This window comes from Pyrus communis, chromosome 1 (genome assembly GCF_963583255.1).
Source record: "Pyrus communis chromosome 1, drPyrComm1.1, whole genome shotgun sequence".
Classification (NCBI taxonomy): Eukaryota; Viridiplantae; Streptophyta; class Magnoliopsida; order Rosales; family Rosaceae; genus Pyrus; species Pyrus communis.
The window spans coordinates 15,452,007-15,471,897 of record NC_084803.1 but is presented as its reverse complement, the minus strand read 5'-3'; the positions used below and the strand labels follow the sequence as shown (position 1 = coordinate 15,471,897).

The following is a 19,891-nucleotide window of genomic DNA, read 5'->3' as shown; positions in this document are numbered from 1 at the left end:
CTTTCTCTCTCTCCTGCTACCCCCTCTTTTTAGATCTCTTCGTCTAGTTTAAGTCGTAAAATTTAAAATTTTTAAATTGCTAACCAATCAAGTTTTTGAATCTGAAAGAAAATTGTTTTCAAGAAATGTTTTGAGAAATGATAAAAATTTTCAAATAGAATACCAAACAGACCATAAGGCTTCGTTCTCCATTGAGCACCACCACAAAGATTGCAGCAGCAAATCAAAGAAGCATGAGGAAATTCACATTCCGCAAGCAACAATGCCAAAAGGCAAACAACGGGAAGCTGGTGGTGTGAACTCCCGAGTCGGAATTCTACACATCTTCCGATAGACCAGCAACTAATCGTGGTAAAGAGAAGTGGATGCAGATCAAAATTGATGTTGGATCGAGGAGGCATGGAGGCAAAGGTAAGAATCAGATTGATGAAAAACATGGAGGTGAACGGCATCAGGGAGTGGAGGACGGAGTTTGGAGCTAAGGACGGTGAAATCGAAGACAAGAGGAGTGTAGGACGGAAGATAGGAGAGGGTAGGGAAAAACACAAGCTAAAGCAAAAAGGAAGAGAAGGAGCAGGGAGTTACCACCGATCCTAGTCATAGACATTGCCGGCAGTTGCAGAGAAGTTACCGGAATGGGAATCACTCAAACAAAGGTGAGAAATGCACTCATGAGAGAGGACAGTAACCACAACGGGAACCAAGATAAATTGAAATTCTTTGAAAAAATAATTAAAATAATTAGAAACCAAATTCTAATTGTTAAAATGATCAAAATCAAACATTGATGACAATCGATTACATATTTGACAAAATAACGATCAAATATAATCAACATACTGAAATTTGATCATTTCAACATAGAAAAAACTTTTTCACAAAAAAAAAAAACAAAAAAAAAAAAAAGGGTTTTTTTTTTCGTGGATAAGAAGCAAAACATGAGCTCAAGCAACTGAAATGTAAAAAGGACTATACAAGGGAATTAAATAAATACCATCTGGTACATTTAGTTAAAAATATAAAATATAATCCAATGAACCAAAGCAGGTCAAAGATCCCACAAGAGCTCCAAAAGTGCAACAAACATGAACAACCAACCCAAATCCAGTTCCGACCTGGACAACACTCACCGGTTTGTTCCACCAGGAACTATTTATGCACTAAATCCTCAAATGCTGAAGATTCATAGAAACGTATACATTATGTCAATTTAATTCTAAATATATAATTATATGCGAGAAAATATCAAGAGAGATCCTTTTCCCATCGATAACTAGGCCAAATTTGCTGTAGCACCATCCAGCGGGAATCCGGCAAATGCCACCCTCTCTCCCCTCATCACGCGGAGGCAAACCCCGAACACCTTCATCCATCCATCACGCTCAAAAACACATATTCTCCTCCAGAAAACGGAGGTTGTCTGACCCCAAAGATTGTAAAAACCAGCTGAGGGGGCAGTATGGGGAAAAGACAGCAAAAATTTCCCCAATAAAACACCAACCATGCCAACATAAAATTTAACAGGCGTTAAAAAAACCAAAACAAAAAAAAAACAGTACAGGAATCCCAATAAACTCATGCTACTAGCTTGAGTTGTCAACGTTTAGCATTTTTTTCCTTCCCCAACTAGTCTTTTGCTTCTGTTCCTCGATGGTTCTCTTTTTCCTGATTTTTGTTTCTTTCTATTTGCCAGGCGAGAAAGCGCTTTTCATCATGCCAAGGCAGTAGTACTATTTTCAAAAAAAGAAAAAGAAAAAAAAAGAGAAAACTAGATATTCACCAGCGTGTCTTTTAAACCTTTCTTCCCACAAGTTCATTTCTCTCCACGAGTGCGCATCGTCAGTGCACATCCATGCCTCATACTCTAATTTCTTGCTGAAATAGAGCGATCAGCACCTGCTTACACCGAACTGACCTGTTCCATCACCACTGGACGGCTGCGGCTGATTATCATTCTCAACATTGTTGTTAGTGGTCTTCTCGTCCAGTGCAATACTTTGGATATGAGCTGACAGCATATCCGGACCGGAGTTTCCAAGGACTTGAGAGCCTGAGGCATTTGGAGGCTGAGCAGCTGGCATTACCCATCTCTCCCAATCACTACGCCGCCTTATTTTATCACCCTAAACACCATCACAGCACACAGCACAAGATTTGGCATCTTATCAGAATGTCATATAACACAAAACAAGTAACACTTTTAACTGTATATTAAGGGCTGGGTGGGACAGAGGGTGCTGGAAATGAAAAGTTGGAGGAGGATATTTAATACGAATACAACGATATTTTTTTCTTCTACATGATTACATAAATTATGGGTTCAAGAATTACCTGTACTTCCACAACAGTTGACATTCTCATAGCATCCAGTATAAGCTGAATGTTGTCTGTCAAACTCAGAACCTGAGAAGGAAATAAGAAATTAAAACATTGACATTCTCATAGCATCCAGTACAAGTGAAAGTTGTCAGTCAAAACAGAGGGGCTTGGATATAGGGATATTATGGAATTTTTAACCTTCGATAGGTTCCTGCTTAATCACATACATAAAACTACATTTTGTCCAAAGGTCCCTATGATCTACCACAAATGGTTCTTCTGCAAAAGTCAGGTGGTATTTGGATTGTTGACCATGTTCTGATGGCTGCTTAACTTGGCACAAATGGAGAAGCTCTAAAATGCAAGCCAGTTATTATCCACACAAATACCACATTTTCCCTTTTGTAACTTGACAAAAAGATAAGAATTATAATTTTATTGCAGAGATGGTAAATGTCCTTCTTTCAATTCTTACAGAACTTGAGGTGAATAATTGATTCATCTAGTAACTAAAAGTGAGGTGTCATTTTTTCCCAAAAAAAGAAATAAAGATGCAATTCTATTAATTTATCTAGAAAGTGAGATAAAGTTTTTATATTAAATGGATATTTAAATAAGTGAAGGATTGAATACACAAACGTATTCATCAATAATATTAACTTTGAAACCATGATTATAATTCCTCAATATACATTTTTTAAATCTAGTGAAACATTAAACAATTAAAGCCTGAGCAGCAAACTTAGTTTAGGTAGTTTGCTCAGCAGTACAGTTGAAAATGAAATAAAACTGGCACAGAAAGTAAAGGACTTAAACCTAAATTTTTTTAGCAGATGTTGAAAAGTCTGCAACACACACCTCTGTTAAAGTTTTATGTACAAAGACATGGACAACAGCGTACAAGCAGCAGAATACTGTTAGCATTTCAGAAAAGAAAAGATAGACCACCACATTGTTTAGAGACAAACGACTAGAAATACGGCTTTAGTAGAGAGAATTACAGCCTAAAGTAAATCACCGAGAAGCATATACTTGTTACTAAGGTTCCAAATTGTCAACTTTGATTCATTCTTTCACCAATTATACTACCTAAGTTTGTAGTAGGATAGCTGCACAAGAAACTAGTTTTCTAGTCTACAGACCAAAAAGAAAGAAAATTTTTACGAGATATAACATTGAAGATGTGAGTTTTCTATCCAATTAAATTTTGATATATCTGGGCTACGAAGTAAGACATGGCATAAATTTTATATTTCTCAATAGATAATAATAGAGAACAGACAAAGAGTACTATGCCAACATTGACCCTCTTGACTATCTTATTAGTCATCCATAATTTTATTATTAAGTGTTTCTCATAGTGCTATTGCAAGACTGGAGTGAACAAGAACAACAGATACTTCTCCACGTTAATTCTTTTTTTCCCATTACAAACCCAACGAACAGAGAAGACACAATGAGACAGTTATAATCCAGTCTGTTCTCAAGACACATAATATGCAATCTAGAAACAAAAATACCACAATGAGCATTCTAGATGATGGAAGTAAGTAAATAAAGAATGAAGCACATTGTAAAAAATTGATTGGAACCTAGTATACAATGTCAATAAATAAGATGTCAATGGATATTAAGTAACTTCACCACTGATTACATGCGTCTGACAAAGCCACAGGAAACTTAGGTTTGTTGGTCACAAAAGGACTATCCTGTAATTTCACAGAAAACAAGACTCGTGCCAAGCCGAAGGTGTAAAAGGGTTCACATGGCAAGTTCATGTGGGTCATTAGGAAAAAAGGGTTTGTTGAGTTGGATGAAAAATATTTTCAATTCTTCATTAAAATATACAAATGATACATAAGGCATAAATTACCTAAAGTAGTACATTTGGTTCCTATTAAACTCAAGACTCTTATAAAGAGTGCATTCGCAGCAAACAAAGTATTTAGGGAGCCTAAAAGGCTTAAACACACAAAGAGAAACCAAGCATCAAGATGACAAAAAACTTGAGCAGGAGACTGACACCACCTCAGACAATAGGAAAGAACATCAAACAGTGCAGGATGTCCTTAAAATATTGCCTGCTAACAAATTTTTTCTGTCGCACATCAACATTTGCTTGATACCTGCCTATAGCTTATTTTCATATATCTAAATCAAGGTATATATGTTTAATAATTTCTTACTTCAAAATATGTACATATTATCCCATATCAATGTAAAGATAACCGAAAATAACAAAGAATAGCATCCCATACAGCACCACAGGACAGCAAATAAAGGTCGACTTAAAAAAAGGAACAACAAACAAAGTGCTATTATACTTGGTATAAACTGTAAGTAATATTCCTTGTGTTTTTATTTATTTTCTTGTTTATTCATTTACATTCTTTAAATGTATAATTCAAAGTGCTTGATCGACAAATCCCAATGACAAACATAACCTACACATCACCAAGAATTGCAAGTGAAAAACATAAAAGTTAATCTCGAACATATAACATAAATCTGTATGTATAGATACACACAAATATGACATGTATATGCAACAAAAGACCAGATCATTACCACAATAACTAAAATGCACAAAGAAAGATTTCCCAAAAAAACTCACTTTTTTGAAGCCTGCTATTAATTTAATACGAACCCATCCCTGGTCATCCATGTTCCGCCTCAAGTATGTATCTTTAATTAAATTGTCATTACTGCAATAAATGAGTATGAAGGGAAAAAAGCAGTTAAAGTTTCAAAGGAGCTAAAAGGGAAATGATGATTAAGGATCTTTATGCAAATAAACACAAACAAGAAAGGAGTACCTGAAATAATAATCTATCTGATTAATGATTTTAGTATGCAGCTGAGGATCTGGAGCATGAAACATCATGGGATGTCTCAGTGGTGCAACAAAAGGTACAAGTGGCTCATGCGGTGAATGTGTAACATATACCAGTTGATGAGGTTGCATATCTGAAAACAGAAACACATTAGAATAAAGTTGCAAGTTAAACGCATACAAGTTCAATTTGAATATGCCTAGTGTTTACCAAACCCTATAGGACCACCAAAAGGCCTCATCTGCGGCTGGTGAATAAATTGGGCAGCATTAGGTGGTGGTGGTGGTGGAGGTGTTTGGTGAGGCCTCATCATCCTAGGGACACCTCGTGGAGAATGCATGTGGTTGTCTCTATTGTTAAAATTTCGATGACTGTTCCAATCTTGATTTCCACGGTCCTGATCCCGCCTATAGTTGTGATGAGAACCTTCTCCACGAGGATGTGAACCAGCATTTCGGTTCCTGAAGGAGTTACGTTGCTGCGGATGATCATTATTGCTGTGAGATTGTGACCCAAATGCATTTCTATGGGTATGCTCCTTCGAAGGTGGGTTACTTGAAGGCAGTTCGCCACCTTGACCAGCAGATGATTGATGCTGGGGAGCACCACCATTAAAGGAGGCATTTGCATTATTTCGTTTCATCGATCTCTGGCGCGTAGGTCCAGTATGGTTTGGAGTAGAAGGATTCCCTTGCTTCGGTGATGAGATAGTTGTGATTCCAGTTCCCTATGCCAACCACAGCAAGTAATATAAATGTACATATGCACATAGAACGCAAACAATCCAACATACTGAAAATAATACAAAAACCAAAAGTCATCATCACTTTACGTTGTTATGCTCCAACAAGGTGAATCATTTTCTATAAATAAATTTTATTTCTTAATGTCTCAAACAACCAGAACCAACTCTTCATTCCACATTTTCCTTCACTATTTCAATGCATAAGAATCTTTTGATTATCCATTTACCCAAAAGTTTTCGTTTTATTTAAAAAGATTATGCATCTCAAAATTTATCAGCAGACCACCATTTGAATAGAGAGAGCTAATACTGCATTTTTTTATTATAGTAAAATTCAATGAAAACTTAGCATATCAGCGAAAAACCAAGTGTTATAGTTTTATTCAGTTTCCAATTTTCCCAGCAACCAAACAATAGCAGAGAGATTCAAGAAAGAAACCTGCGGAACGGAGACAGACAACAACGAGGGTTCTGATACACCTTTGAGAGATTCAGAAGACGATTTGGTGGAAGCCCGAGCCGACTCGGACAAGGCAGGCCAAGACACAGCTCCCATTACAGGCCCAACCTCGACAGCCCCATTAGAAGGCTTGTTCCAAGCTGGCCTCTTACCCGCATTGCCGTTATCTGATCCCTCACCCACCGACTCCTCCACCGGCGGAGGAGAAGACGAATTCGACTGAGGAGCCGAGTTAGACTTAGTCTGATTAGCCGAAAAAGAAGAAAGGGGAGGAGGTGCCGCCGCAGCGACAGCTGGCTCAGTCAGAGCCGCCGATGGCGACGAAGGAACGGCCGCGATCAGCTCAGATTCACCGCGGACGATTTGAGTCCAAGGCGACGAGACTGCCCTGGTGGCGCGCCGCGATTGGGTCGGGCTGCTGACACTCTCGCCAGCGTTACGCGGCGACTGCAAGGCGGGAGACGGCGCCGTTTCGGGGTTGCTGCTCTTGTTCGCGGCGTTAATCGCAGCCATAACCAAGAACCAAACAAAAAGGCTAGGGTTTGCGAGAGCGGCGATAGATACAGTCGGCGAGTTTTTGATCAACGACGAGACAACAAGGGCAAAATTGGAATAATAAAATAGAGTGATCAAAATTTCTGAGCGATAAGGGTTTCGAACAATGTGCAAGTTCAAAAATTAGGGTTTCCAAAGATTTGGGCCGATCGAGATCGCGGAGGAGAGAGAGGGGGCGGAGGGAGGGAGGAGAGAGAAGGGGGAGAAGCGAGAGAGGAGTCTCTGGAGATTTTTTGGGTGGTGTGTTTGTATTGTTTCTTCTCGGCTATTGTGCCTTAGTTGTGCTGCCGCGGTACCTTGGATGCGCAGGTTTTAGAGGACCGGAAGATTACTTAAATACCCCTGCCGCGTACCCGCGGGGAGGGGCTGTGTTTGTTTAGGTCATCAGACACCTGAGCGACATGGGATTCAGAATGTAATTACGACTCTGACTCCTTTAGCTTTTTACTGCGTTTACTTTTACCATTAACCTACCTTGCTGTTAGTTACAGTTCCACGTGGAAGCAACTTTGTGCTCCAATAGGATTCTGCCATGTGGAGCGAATACAGCATGGAATTGCTTTTTGGGGTGTATCTCATTTACATCTCAAAATTTGGTAACATATCTTTACTTTAATATCTTCCTAATTTAAGAAAATGATTCCCGTAGGGGTGTCATGTTCCTGTCGATCTACAAGTTGTGTAGAATTATACGTAATTCAATAATTTATACTATTAATCATAAAAGTATGCAAATTTCGAATCAATTTTGTATTCATACCATTTTAAAGTTGTTTAATGTTTCGCGACTAAAAATGTTACTCTTCAAAATTGGAGTCAACCTTATTAGATTCAAATGGAAATTGAACGCCTTGTTGATTGGGCTCAAATTACTCTTGGGTAGACTTGACATATTCAATGTGACACAATGAGCCAACCAAAATTACATATTTTAAATGTGGGCTTCAAGCCGCTCTAGCCTTTTTCTCTCTCGCAAGAATCGCCCCCCCCCTCACCCCCCAAAATCTCAACCCTCACCGTCGACTCCTTCCTTTGGTTGCGGTCGGCCGGCATCCCCTTGCTGCTATCCTTTTCTTTCTCCTTTCTAGCCCGTTACCCATGCCTTCAAGTCCTCATCCTTCCCCTTCCGCCCCTTTCTCTCTTGCTGCATCCCAGCTCGCTACCCACACCCTCAAGTCCTCCCCTTTCCCCATTTCAAGCCTTCCTTTTCCATTTCCTTTTTCTCTTCCTCTTCTGTTTTTATTTTTTCCTACGGTGCTTTATTTCTGATTTGAGCTTTGTCTCAATTCCCTGAGCTTGTCTCAGATCGGAACCTTTAGACACCTCTCTTGCTCCAATGCTTCTTTCTGTCACGTGTCCTCAACTACTGACCATTGCTACTCGCTCCCGGGTGCTTCTTCTCGGCAATGCGCTTGGGTTTTGGGTGGCTGTTAAAGTGCATTTTGCACTATTTGGCAGGATTATGGGAGTGCTCATTGCGCAGGTGACTCGCTCATCCCCATTTTCCGTCGATCCAGTTGCTTTGTTTGGTTTGTTTTCTTGGTGGTGGTGGCCTTGCGATGGAGGCGCGTCAGATTTGGTGCTGGCTGCTGGTTTCCTCTTTAATTGTAGGGTTTATGTTGTTTTTTAGTTTGGCCCTTTTGGGCTTTTATGTTGTATTTACTTTTTCTTGCTGGGCTTGTACTTATGTTATGGGATGCCTTTTGAGCTATCTTTTCCTTATACTAATCTGTTTATTTAATGGAATGGAAGTAACTTAGTTTGACCAAAAAAGAAATGTGGGCTTCAATTCCTTATGACCCAAGTGACTTATAAATTGGTGAAGTTTCGAACTTGACACGCATGGGTAGTAGACCACATGCAAAAGGGTTGTTGAAATATCTTCACGTGTTATGTTGTCAATTCATTAATAATACAATGCGTACTTACTCATTAATGCTGTGTTTTATATTTTTATTATAATACGTGAATGAATAACAATTTACGCAAAATAACTTTCAGCAAACTCTCAATGAAAATGTCACATGGTTTTCAGGTTTCGTGGTATATAATACCATACTTTTTTTTGTCAACAATGTACTATACACGTTATGGCATGTATTTAAATCCACTTCAACCCTTGCTTTTAATCCTTATAAAATCTCCATAGTTTTTCCAAGGAAATAGAAAGTTAGAAACTAGAGAGCAAGAGAGGAGAAGAAAAAAATGTCCAAGGACTAGGTGGAACTTCTACTCGTTCCTCTCTTGGACATGGAAGAGCTCAAAAGCTGGCCGTTCTACAGAGCTATGATAGTTGCCAGTTGCCACACTTCTCTTCCTCTCTGTCGCATTTGCCACGGTCATCGGTCACTAGAAGCATGCCGCCCATCTCTGGTAAAATAAAAATATCACAGTCCATAATTATACATATTAACTTTGGAAATGTTCTCGTGATTGTTAGTTAGTACTTACTTGGCAAGATAGAACTTTAATAACATAACATTTGAAATACTATATAACCATTAATCTAGTCTGGAATTTCATTAGAAATGTTAAAGTTTTAGCTCATGAACTAAAAAATATATATATATTTTTTTTTAATGTTCAAGTGAATTAGTGGTAGAGGAATTGAACCTCAAACACAATTACAAATACTCTTAACTATTTGAATTATAAACCACTCGCAAAAACATTACCTCTTTATTCGACTTGTTATGCTGCAAAGTTGGCAATATAATGATACATAAAATGATATAAATCAATGGCGATGAGTTTATAGTTTAATTGGTAAAGAGCATTCGCCTTTGCATTCGAGGTCCCAAATTCGATTCTCCCTTTTCTCAATATTAGTTGTCTAAAATAAAATGAAAAATGTAAATTCACATCTTAGGGCTTTTGCGTAACTTGTCCCAAATCCTTCATAATATATAAAATAAAAAATAATAATTCACGTCCATAATGAGTGAGCAAACATTAAGAGTTAATTTTATTTATTTATTTATTTTTAATTGAGACGGCCACGCCATTATGTTACGTTACTAATTCACATGTTATAATACGAAAATATGTATTAGCATGTCATGAAAAATCACATGAATAAAATGGTAACACACGTGACAGTCATATAGAAAAACTACTCTAAATTAATGTTTAAACACTTTAATATATCTTTAACGCCACTTAGTACTACGGTCTAGTGATATTCCTCTTTACCGTTAAGTGAGAGGTTTTAGGTTCGATTATGGCCAAAGATGAATTTGAACCACATTATTGTTAGTCCATTGTGAGGCTCAACCCATCCTTCCCTTTAATGTAGAAAATATCGATTATTCAAAAAAAAAATATATATATCTTTAACAGGCGGGCCCAGTCGCTGGTTTACACTGTCTTCTCAGCCATTATTGTTAGTCCATTATTGTTAGTCCATTGAGATCGTTAGTACTTTTCTGCTGGTTTACACTGTCTTCTCAGCCACCGGACCCAGTCGCTGCACACGCCACTCCCACGTGCCTGCGAGTAGTGACCTCAGTTTGCTTCACCATAAAGTTTAATGTTATTGGGATTATGAGTAATCCTCACATATGTTATGTTTATTTTTATGATCACTTACTTGTGTGCCTTAAAGTATTTTTCGATCATAGATACATGTAACTGCCGTAAGAGTTTTGCATGCATTAATAGTCAAAAAGTCAGCGGGCGTGAGTGATCCTAGTATTTTCCAAACACGAATGCACCTTATCGATGGGGTTGTGTGGTATTTTCCAAATAAAACTTTTTGAACTTTTCTGACTCTCGGACGGAGTGTAGAAAACTAAAAGATACATGTTAAAATTAGTGGTCTAAAACAGTTTTTGAGTTTTGAGGCTTGATGGTTGGGTGAAGCCAAGTCAAAACCACTCTGCTTGGCTTATTTTGCTACGTTTTTAGGACTCCAAAATCACTTGTTTACAAGTCACAACAATGACAGATCCTGTAATGTCAAGCTCTTAAATCTAATTCAAACAAACTTTGATTCATGGCCAATGGATAACCATTCACGATAAACGCGACGAATAACAATGACCCCTGATACCTATATGCAAAAATTTCAATTCTCTATTGATTTCTCTCTGAAGACAAAAGTAAACGGCCAAATAATCCAACTACAAGAAACTGGGATTGTAAAAGAGAAGGGAGCTTGAGTTTGAGGTGATTACTTTACAGTTGAAATGGGAAAATTATAATGGCAAAAGTATGACGGGGCAAGGAATGAACTCAGCAAGCAGGTTTGCATCGATATGCTTGGAGTGAACAGCTTCCATGCTTATGACAACTAAATCCAAATTCAGTAAATCAGCAACCTCGCTGATGATGGCTGTCGGCTTGTTCCCTTCCACAAGTCGCTCTAACAGCTTGTATTCTTGGAACTCACCTATCAGTAAATATAATGGTTAAAAATAACGTTAGTGCCAAATTTGTTGTTATGTGCATACAGAAATTAGTAAGTACATAAACAACCAAATTGTCTAAGAAGTATAATGATGTAACTATAATTTCACACACCCTATTTAACATGCCCAACCTTAGACATTCACCAAACATCAGGGTAAGCACGTGCTAGTCGACACCGAAGGTGACGAAGCCATGTTAGGATGCATGAGAACCAAAGAATATAAATAGGAGTTATGAATTTAAATGTAACTAATGTGCAAATGAGGAATGTGTTCAAAGTATACAACTAACTAGAACACTAAAATAAAATAAAAAAAATACAAAATTGAATGAACAAAGGAATGGGTCCTACACTGAGAGGACTCGGAGATGTCGATGCTGAAGTGCCTTGACACTGGAATAGTACGCCTCAATTCTAAGTCCTGAGGGAGTGCAAAACAAACATGTGTGGACCAAGTTATATATAAATAATATTGAAACAGTTATTCAACGTACTAATCCCCAAATTTTTATGAAAACTCAAAAGCATAATATGTAATAGGTTTTTTTCGAACATCCTAGGATGCTATAAAACCTTTTATAAAATATATCTTGTATATAATATGCTAACTAGTGGTATCAGCATCGCCCATACGCACAGATTAGTGCCCTACACGCGCTCGCCCGAAGACAATATAAGTATTATCTCCCATATGCACAGAACAGTGCCCTACACACGCCCGCCCGAAGACAATATAAGTATCATCGCCCGTAGGAAGAATAATAACCACTAGCTAAGCACAGAATGTTGAATATAATATTTCCAACATAAATACATACATCTCAAAAGCATCTTCATAGCATATAGTCATCCATCATGTATATAAGGAAGCATAAAAACATGTTCATGAATAGTGAGACGAGGGGAAGAGTTTTCTTACCTTCGATACACTGTGGAGTGGCCGGCGGTGGCCGTGTTTAGCTCGAAAGTCACGAGGGTTCGCCGGAGCACTTCCTGGGTTTTTGGGCTTCACCGAGCTTCATAGAGACAAGGAGGAAGGAAGGGAAGTTCTCGCGAGAGTGATGGTAGTGGTGCCGTAGCCGGGGTGCCTCGATTTGGGTGTTGGGTGCATTGGTGTCGCCGGGAAAAGGAAAGGGAGAGGGGTTTGTGAGAGACAGCTGAGAGAGAGAGAGTGTGTGTTGACTTGGGGGAGGGGAAAAAGAGTTGATAGACTGCCACGTGGCAGCCAAGGAAGAGAGGGGAACCGGAGGACCAAAACAGAGGTGGGTCCCTTGGGCACATCATTTAACACCAAAATTAATATTTTAAACAAATAAAAACCAACTGAAGTGAAAAAACGGGAATACCATTCCGCTCCGTGAATTAGCGGGAACCGCAAGGTTGCAAAGTTCCCGGGAAACGACGTTCCTTTTGTAAAGTAGGCCTTTTGATAACTAATTCGAGTTGAAATGAAATGGATCACGGAAGAAGACGTATCTAATGAATGAATGATTCAATCCCCTCCCACCCGCACGGGTTGTCACACTATTCTCTTAACTAGTAAACTTGGTCAGCAATCGGATACAATATTCTTACAACACAATCATAAATATTGGAGCAATCTACGAGGCCAACTTTCCCAGATTCTTCTCTTGTACTTTCAAGCGTTTTTTGACAAAAATAACCAAATTTAACAAGATTTGATGCTTCATCCCTTTCCTATTACTTGAACCCCCGTCAACCATCAGAATTACCAACTAGAAAACCATCGCTTTCCTCTTCTTTTTTTCCCTAATGAAATACGCGACTCCTTTTCGTTGTCATTCTGCTCCATGCATGTTTTGATTCAGTCAGCAACATCAACACATCAACTTATTGTGAAAAATTGCATCTTATTGCAATACACCGATGAAAACTCAATCGACATAACTGAACCGACACAGTCATATAATACCTATGTTTTTGTTCTCTATTAATCAATCAGCTCTAACATTTCACATTCCCTTTCCTCGATAAATATTCAAAGTTATAATATCAAATTCCACATGAGACAATACACAAACCTTCAGAGAGATGCCAGCGGATAGTCGAAAGCTGGGTTTCGGGTTGCGGCAAAGACTCCTTCTGCTGTTCATCGATCACTGCAAAACAACACAAAGTTCTATATTCCTACACTACATTTACTGAATCAATTCCAAAAAGGTCTGTACAGTAACGAAAAGCACTATATATAAAGCTTGGTTTCGACACGGTAATACAAAATGTAAAAACAGAGAGAGCAATTCTCATCAGTAAACGTACCCACAACCGTAATGTCAGACCCATACTTCTTCGCCAAAGCAGCAACAGCAGCTATAGCCGGTAAAAAAAAAGAAAAAATCAAACTTTTTACCTGGATCATCACACAATGGCAGCCACAAAAATTACCCAGGTAGAAAATGAAGGAAAAATTACCTGTCTCGTGCCCTCGGAGAGATATGGGTTCCCGTCGGTGATGGGCAGCAGAAAGATGCTTTGAAGTTAGTGAAGGCGTCCGCAGCTGAACTCGCCTGACACTCCTGGGGCTCCACCTGCGCCGACGGCGGAGAACTGTAATTACCTTTATGCCCTGGAATTAGGGACCTTGACAACAAGGAGAGATTGCGAGGTTTGAGAGGAAGAGAAATGGAGGAAAAAGAAGGAGCAGGAGGAAGAGGAGGTTTCAGAATCGAAGTCTTCGGGCTTTGAAGTTTTGAGAAGAATGGATATTGGGTGGTGAGCAAAAGCCATAGGAGGGCTGGTCGAGCTCCGAGTTGTCGACTTCAGCGAGTTCACTCAGTGCAGCATAGGAGGGAGGAAGAAGATTGGGGCTGCATGCTTCGAGAAAGCGCTATCAAAAATGGCCTTTAAAAATTGGTTTTGCTTTTGGGTTTTTCGGATAAATTTCATTGAGCCTTTTAAGTTGGGCCTGTGGGGATTTAGTAGGCCTACATTTGACAGAGGCTTCTCCAACCCATTTCGTTCCCTTACCAGACTTACGCTGCTGCGGCAGCAACTACCTAGTTATGGAAGGAATTGACCCGCCCGATATGTCGACGGTATCGCGTCATCGTTTCGGGGACGACTCGGAAGAACCGGCCTTCTCCGTCTCCATCATCGAGAATATGAAGGAAGAGTACGGGCTCTTCGTGTGGCCCTGCAGCTTAGTCCTGGCGGAGTATGTTTGGCAACAGAGATTGCGCTTTTCGGGAGCTAGCGTAGTCGAGGTAGTACTGTCCGTGTTAATCCTTATCCAGGTTTAATCTAATTCCTGTGTTAGTAATTAATTAACTAATCATTTCTGGGTTAGTTTGCAGCTTGGCGCTGGAACTTCCTTGCCCGGTCTGGTTGCCGCCAGAGTTGGTGCTGACGTCACTCTCACTGATGATTCGAGTAGATTGGAGGTATTGAAATTCCATTCACATTGGCTGTTTTCTTAATTTTGATTACTTGCTAATACATAATTAGTGTCTAATTTTTTTTATTTGCTTAAAAGCTCATCGTACTTTTTACGATGGTTGGAAATTATTAGGCTCGAAAGTGTGTCGTCCGATTTAAATTGAGGGAGGATTTGGATCAAATAGCTTTGAATCGAATGGTAGGGGGAATTTGTAAATTTTAATGAGTTTAAGGTCCTATTTGTGCGAAGATAGCCTAATTTTCACTCGGGTGATAATTAAGAGAGCAAATTGGCACTTGGAAAATGTTATGTTGCATATTATTTAACAAAAAAAAACAAAAAACAAAAATGTTATGTTGCCTATTAGTGTTTTCATTTGTGCCTTAAACTTCATCCGAAATCATTTCTGTTTTTCGTCAATTTTGATTGTTTTATTCCAAAGTATGATTATCGGTATGGATGGCTGTATTGATCTCAATTGAACCCTCAAATTGATAAAGAATCTTCGTCTTCTTTACTACTTTAGTTAACTAGACCGGACATTGTTTTTGGTTCTCCAATAGATGTCTCGGATTTTAAAGGCTATAGTTAGCGGATAATGGCATTGTTGTTTTGAATCTGCAGGTGCTGGACAACATGAGAAGAGTGCTCGACCTTAATAAACTTGAGTGCAATGTAATCACCATCAACAGGCTAATCGCCAATTCTTATTTGCACATCACCTAATTAGATGATGTTAATTTTATCTCACTTCGATTTTTCAGGTAATGGGATTGACATGGGGAGCTTGGGATGCATCAACGTTCAGCCTACACCCCAAATTTATTCTCGGGGCTGATGTATTGTATGATGCTAGTGGTAGGATTTTTATCGACTTTGATTTTTATGTTTCACGATCTGTTTTTTTGACATGTCCCCTCTATCGCTGAACTTAATCTAAATTAGGATTTTATTCTCCTTGGTAAGCCTTTGATGACCTCTTTGCCACCGTGACATTTCTGCTCCGAAATTCTCCAGGGTCAGTCTTCATAACAACATACCATAATCGAAGGTATTTTCACCTGCGTGTGCTTTTAATGCTGTTCTAACTTTATAACGTGTGCACTTGTAGTATGCAGTAGTGCTGTAAATGATCCTCTTTCACTTTTAATACACTTTGAAAGCACTTCTTGTAATATGCAGCGGGCATCATCTTATTGAATTCTTGATGGTCAAATGGGGATTGAAGTGCTTGAAGCTTCTTGATGCCTTTTCATTTATGCCATCCTACAAGGCATCCAGGCTAAGTGGCAACCTTCAACTGGCAGAGATCGTTCTGGATAGCGAACAGGCTGAGACAACGGTTTTGCATTAGCATTTTGGGAGTTTGTGGTAATTCTGCCACTCTTGCTTGCATTGTTAGTCCAGTTGACCTGTATGACCATACTGTAATGAGCATTGTTCATCTCATTAATAAAAAGGGTTGATATACACCGATTTCATGCATTGTTGGGAAACTACTCTAAGTTTCATACCAGAAAATGTCATTGCCCTTCAACTGAGTACTTCGTATAAATAGTACGATTTTTGTTACAATTTATAACAGGATTTTGTTGTAACAAGATCCTTTCAAACATTATGAAACACAGCACACAAACAATTTCCTTCACAAATCTTTCAAAACACGAAAGTTAATGATAGAGAACCACCTACTTGATGGATTTCCCGGTTCTCATGTTTATACAATCGGCTACAGCTAAGCTTGGCGGCGCTCGTTTAATTTACTACCCTGCAGTCTTTCCTGATCTCTTGTCCCCCATTAAGGTTGCTCATCTTTATCATAGACTTCACGAAAGCGTCTGAGAACGCTTGGTTTGAGGAAGCAAACTTGGTAACCAAACCTTTAGTCTGTGGAATACTGACCAGAGCTTGGTCCGAAGAAAACAAGCTCTTCCCTTGGAGGATCAACTGGAAGTATGTATTATCAAAAATTGTAGAAGAAGAATCCATTGTGGCACCGGCGTTCCTCGGTCTGTTCTTGATGGGACACGTATTCCTCAAACTTGCAGCAAAGGACGGGCGCAGTGTTGGATCAATGTCGCGTGTGGCATTGAAGTTGTAAATTCTGTTTTGGAACGATGAGCAGTGGGCGAACCCTAGAGTGTGCCCTCCTGCAGATGCATCCGAAGTTACTCTCTTTCGTTTCTTCTTCGATAACTTGCATGTATAAAATAACAGTTGAAATTTTGAGATTAGTTTACCTGAAAGGGCCACCAGGTCATTCAAGGACAGACCTCTCTGAAAGAAGCTCTGCTGCAGTTGAGATATGTTGAAGGTTGGACCCGGCAGTTGCACGCTTTCACTAGCCTTTGATATTCGTCCATCTTTTCTTCCTTTCGGCACGGCCCAATTCGGACCTCCGGACTGTAGCATTGATAACACTATCAGAAAGTGCAAAAAGAGTATACAGCTATGTTGTTTACTTTCGGTAAATATGTACAAAGAGAACCGTGAATTATATATGATATAGGATTCATGTGAAAGTGTTTTTAAAATAATTGAAATCGCTTTTAAAAAAAATATTTTTAGGTTCCAATAACTTCTGTAAGAAGCACATAAGTACTTAAAATGCTTTTCTAGGATTCATTTATTATTTTACCAACGATTATTCCAAAAATATTGTCATAAAAAAAGCTTTCAATCATTGTAAAAACACTTATGAATAACTCTTATTGTCTATATAGTGTGTCTAATAGTTCTGTTTTCGATTAAAAGCTTGTAAGGGGTTCTGTTTCGCATATTATGCAACAGATCTCCCATAGTCAATCTTACTTGCACAACAGCGTCCCTTGCTGCCAAAGCCAAGATATCAGCACATGAAACGACACCAGGGCAGGAAGCCTCCACTTGTTTCTTTGCATTGTCAATGACATAAAACGCATGCAGAGAAATATTTGGTGGCCCATCTTTCTCTGCTTTGTTGCCTCTGGTGGAGTCCAACAGCACAGATGCATCACAGCCCTGCAAACAAAAGCAAACACTTTTGAGTTAACTCAATCAACTAATCAATGTGTTTACGCTTTCGAAACAGCTTGTACCAAAAAATATGTATTTACCCTTATGAAACAGTCGTGGAAGTGCATCCGGAGTAGAGCGGCAGGGACAGTTCTGTCGTTGGCTTTCCCCTTCTTGACAGCATTAGAAACAATTTGCTCGACATTGGGACAGCTCTTGTCGTAGTAATTCAAGCTCAGCGCGTTTGTCACTGCAGAAAATACCGAAAGGACGATGAAGATTGAGCTCAATAATGCAGGATTGAAAGCCATCCTGAGAGATTAGAACAACTTTCTTGCTTAACTCTGCGTAACTTTAAGTGTGGGACATAAAAATGGATTAGGGATGGTATTTATAGAGGGAGAGAGAGAGAGGGGCTGTTACTGATATGATGGTGGCCCTAAATAATGAATTAGTTAAGTATGTCTAATTAAGAAGTAATTAAGGAGGCAAAGGCACCTCACTACAAGACAATTGCCATCACAACTTTCTTTTGCACCTTTAAACCTCGATTAAAATGTTCAACGACATCTTAAGTTTGAATCTCTAGTTCCCTACAGATCAAAACATATCGCAAAACATGGTTTATGTATTTTTACGAATCAATTACCATCATCTTGTAAAGTGAACTCGATAATTTTATTGATTTCAAGGTGTTAATGGTCAAACATGGCACACGATTATTGACTTTTAATGCAAGGAGTTAATTATGATGTTAAATAATTTAAATACATGAATAAAAAAAAACCAGAAGATTCTCAAGAACATGAGGAAAGCGGAGATTCCGCAATGCAAAAAATTGTTCCAATCCAACAATTAAAACAAATATTCTCTAATTAAAAAATGTAACAAAACTCTTCTGCATGGTTTGGTAGGTACTCCTAATCCTATTTATTTCCTTTCTTGTCAGCATGCTACACCAAACAGTTCTTCTCAATTCATCAACTCATTATTTTTCTTTTGCAACCGCTCGTATCTGCATTCAAACACGTATCACGGGTTTTCGGGTCGATCCAGAATATCTGGTCCGTGCTTCGGTCTCGTATTAAATAATTTTGCCGATTTAACGGAAAAAAAAGGAATGCGTGAAGTGGTTAGGGTTGAGACATCAAAGGTCGTCATGTCTGGGAGAGTCAATTAGCTTGCGTTCAAAGTCTCCAGCTTCATTAGTTATGTTTGAGACATGATTAACTAACTTCAGTTCATCCCAACAACCTTGTCTCTCAATTCTGTTTAGTTATTCTGAAATAATCCTGGATGATTTAGGTGAGCGTTGGATCACTTAGCTAACCTAATTTTGGCAATCTGGGAAATGTTTTTGAATTTTAATCCTTCAAGAAGATTAAAATTTTTAAAAAACCTGGTGTTAGATTAGTTATTGATTTTAGACCCTTAATGTGTACTTAATTCAAATTCATATTATATTTTTGTTTTTATATTTAATAGAATTTTTTGTTGTCAAAGTTTTTATATTTAATAGATAACTTATTTAATGTTATTACATTAAATTTTAAATTTATTATTATATAATTTTATTTAAGTTTCTCCAATTAGTGTACCTAAACATCTATATCATAATATATTTTACTAAATTAGTGTACCGAAATGCCTGTACCTAAATACATTATAGTGAATTAGTGACAGATAAGAAAATATGTAAAAAATAAGTGTACCAAAATACCGTACCTAATTATATGATACTAAACTAGTGTACCGAAATATCGGTACCCAAATATATTATACTAAACTAGTGTACCGAAATGTCCGTACCTAAACATATTATACTAACCCATTGTACTGAAATGTTCGTACCTAAATACATTTTTATGAATTAGTGGCAGATAAGAAAATATGCAAAAACATAAGTGTACCAAAAAATATTTACGAAAATGTTTTCTTATATAAGATGCCTACCATAATGAGAATTAAAATTTATAATATTTTTAAAAAATTTAAATATATAAAATTATAAATAAAAAAAAAGAAACATTGAATACATATGCTGAAATTAAATAGAATCTAGGGACTAAAATTAATTTTTAATCTTGTATAAAATATTTTTCTAAACTTCATCTTATTTAAGAATTAAAATCTAGTTTTCTAATTGAAAAAATAATGGATAAATAATTTCCCAGAA

At 38.2% G+C, this 19,891-nt stretch overlaps 3 protein-coding genes across 4 annotated transcripts; 1 reads left to right on the top strand and 2 right to left on the bottom strand.

Annotated features, from left to right (window-relative positions):
- Nucleotides 1-1,005: 1,005 nt before the first annotated feature.
- LOC137746034 (la-related protein 1C) lies at nt 1,006-7,211 on the bottom strand. The gene is made up of 6 exons (XM_068486084.1): nt 6,338-7,211; nt 5,364-5,880; nt 5,136-5,286; nt 4,934-5,024; nt 2,332-2,403; nt 1,006-2,123 (listed from the first exon to the last, which is right to left on the bottom strand). The coding sequence occupies exons 1-6, from the start codon at nt 6,869-6,871 to the stop codon at nt 1,890-1,892; spliced, it is 1,599 nt and encodes a 532-aa protein (XP_068342185.1). The 5' UTR covers nt 6,872-7,211; the 3' UTR covers nt 1,006-1,889.
- Nucleotides 7,212-14,308: 7,097 nt separating this feature from the next.
- Nucleotides 14,309-16,192, top strand: LOC137749111 (uncharacterized). Of its 2 annotated transcripts, none has more exons than XM_068489256.1 (6): nt 14,309-14,548; nt 14,639-14,725; nt 15,346-15,396; nt 15,486-15,579; nt 15,688-15,772; nt 15,904-16,192. In XM_068489256.1, exons 1-6 carry the CDS (start codon nt 14,348-14,350, stop codon nt 16,073-16,075), a joined length of 690 nt encoding a protein of 229 aa, XP_068345357.1. In that variant the 5' UTR covers nt 14,309-14,347; the 3' UTR covers nt 16,076-16,192. The 2 variants fall into 2 exon arrangements, with proteins under 2 accessions (XP_068345357.1, XP_068345358.1); XM_068489257.1 differs by having other exon boundaries at nt 15,739-15,772; nt 15,904-16,191.
- Nucleotides 16,193-16,286: 94 nt separating this feature from the next.
- Nucleotides 16,287-18,026, bottom strand: LOC137749095 (peroxidase 64-like). Its single transcript, XM_068489255.1, has 4 exons — nt 17,817-18,026; nt 17,533-17,721; nt 16,962-17,124; nt 16,287-16,871 (listed from the first exon to the last, which is right to left on the bottom strand). Exons 1-4 carry the CDS (start codon nt 18,024-18,026, stop codon nt 16,477-16,479), a joined length of 957 nt encoding a protein of 318 aa, XP_068345356.1. The 3' UTR covers nt 16,287-16,476.
- Nucleotides 18,027-19,891: the final 1,865 nt, after the last annotated feature.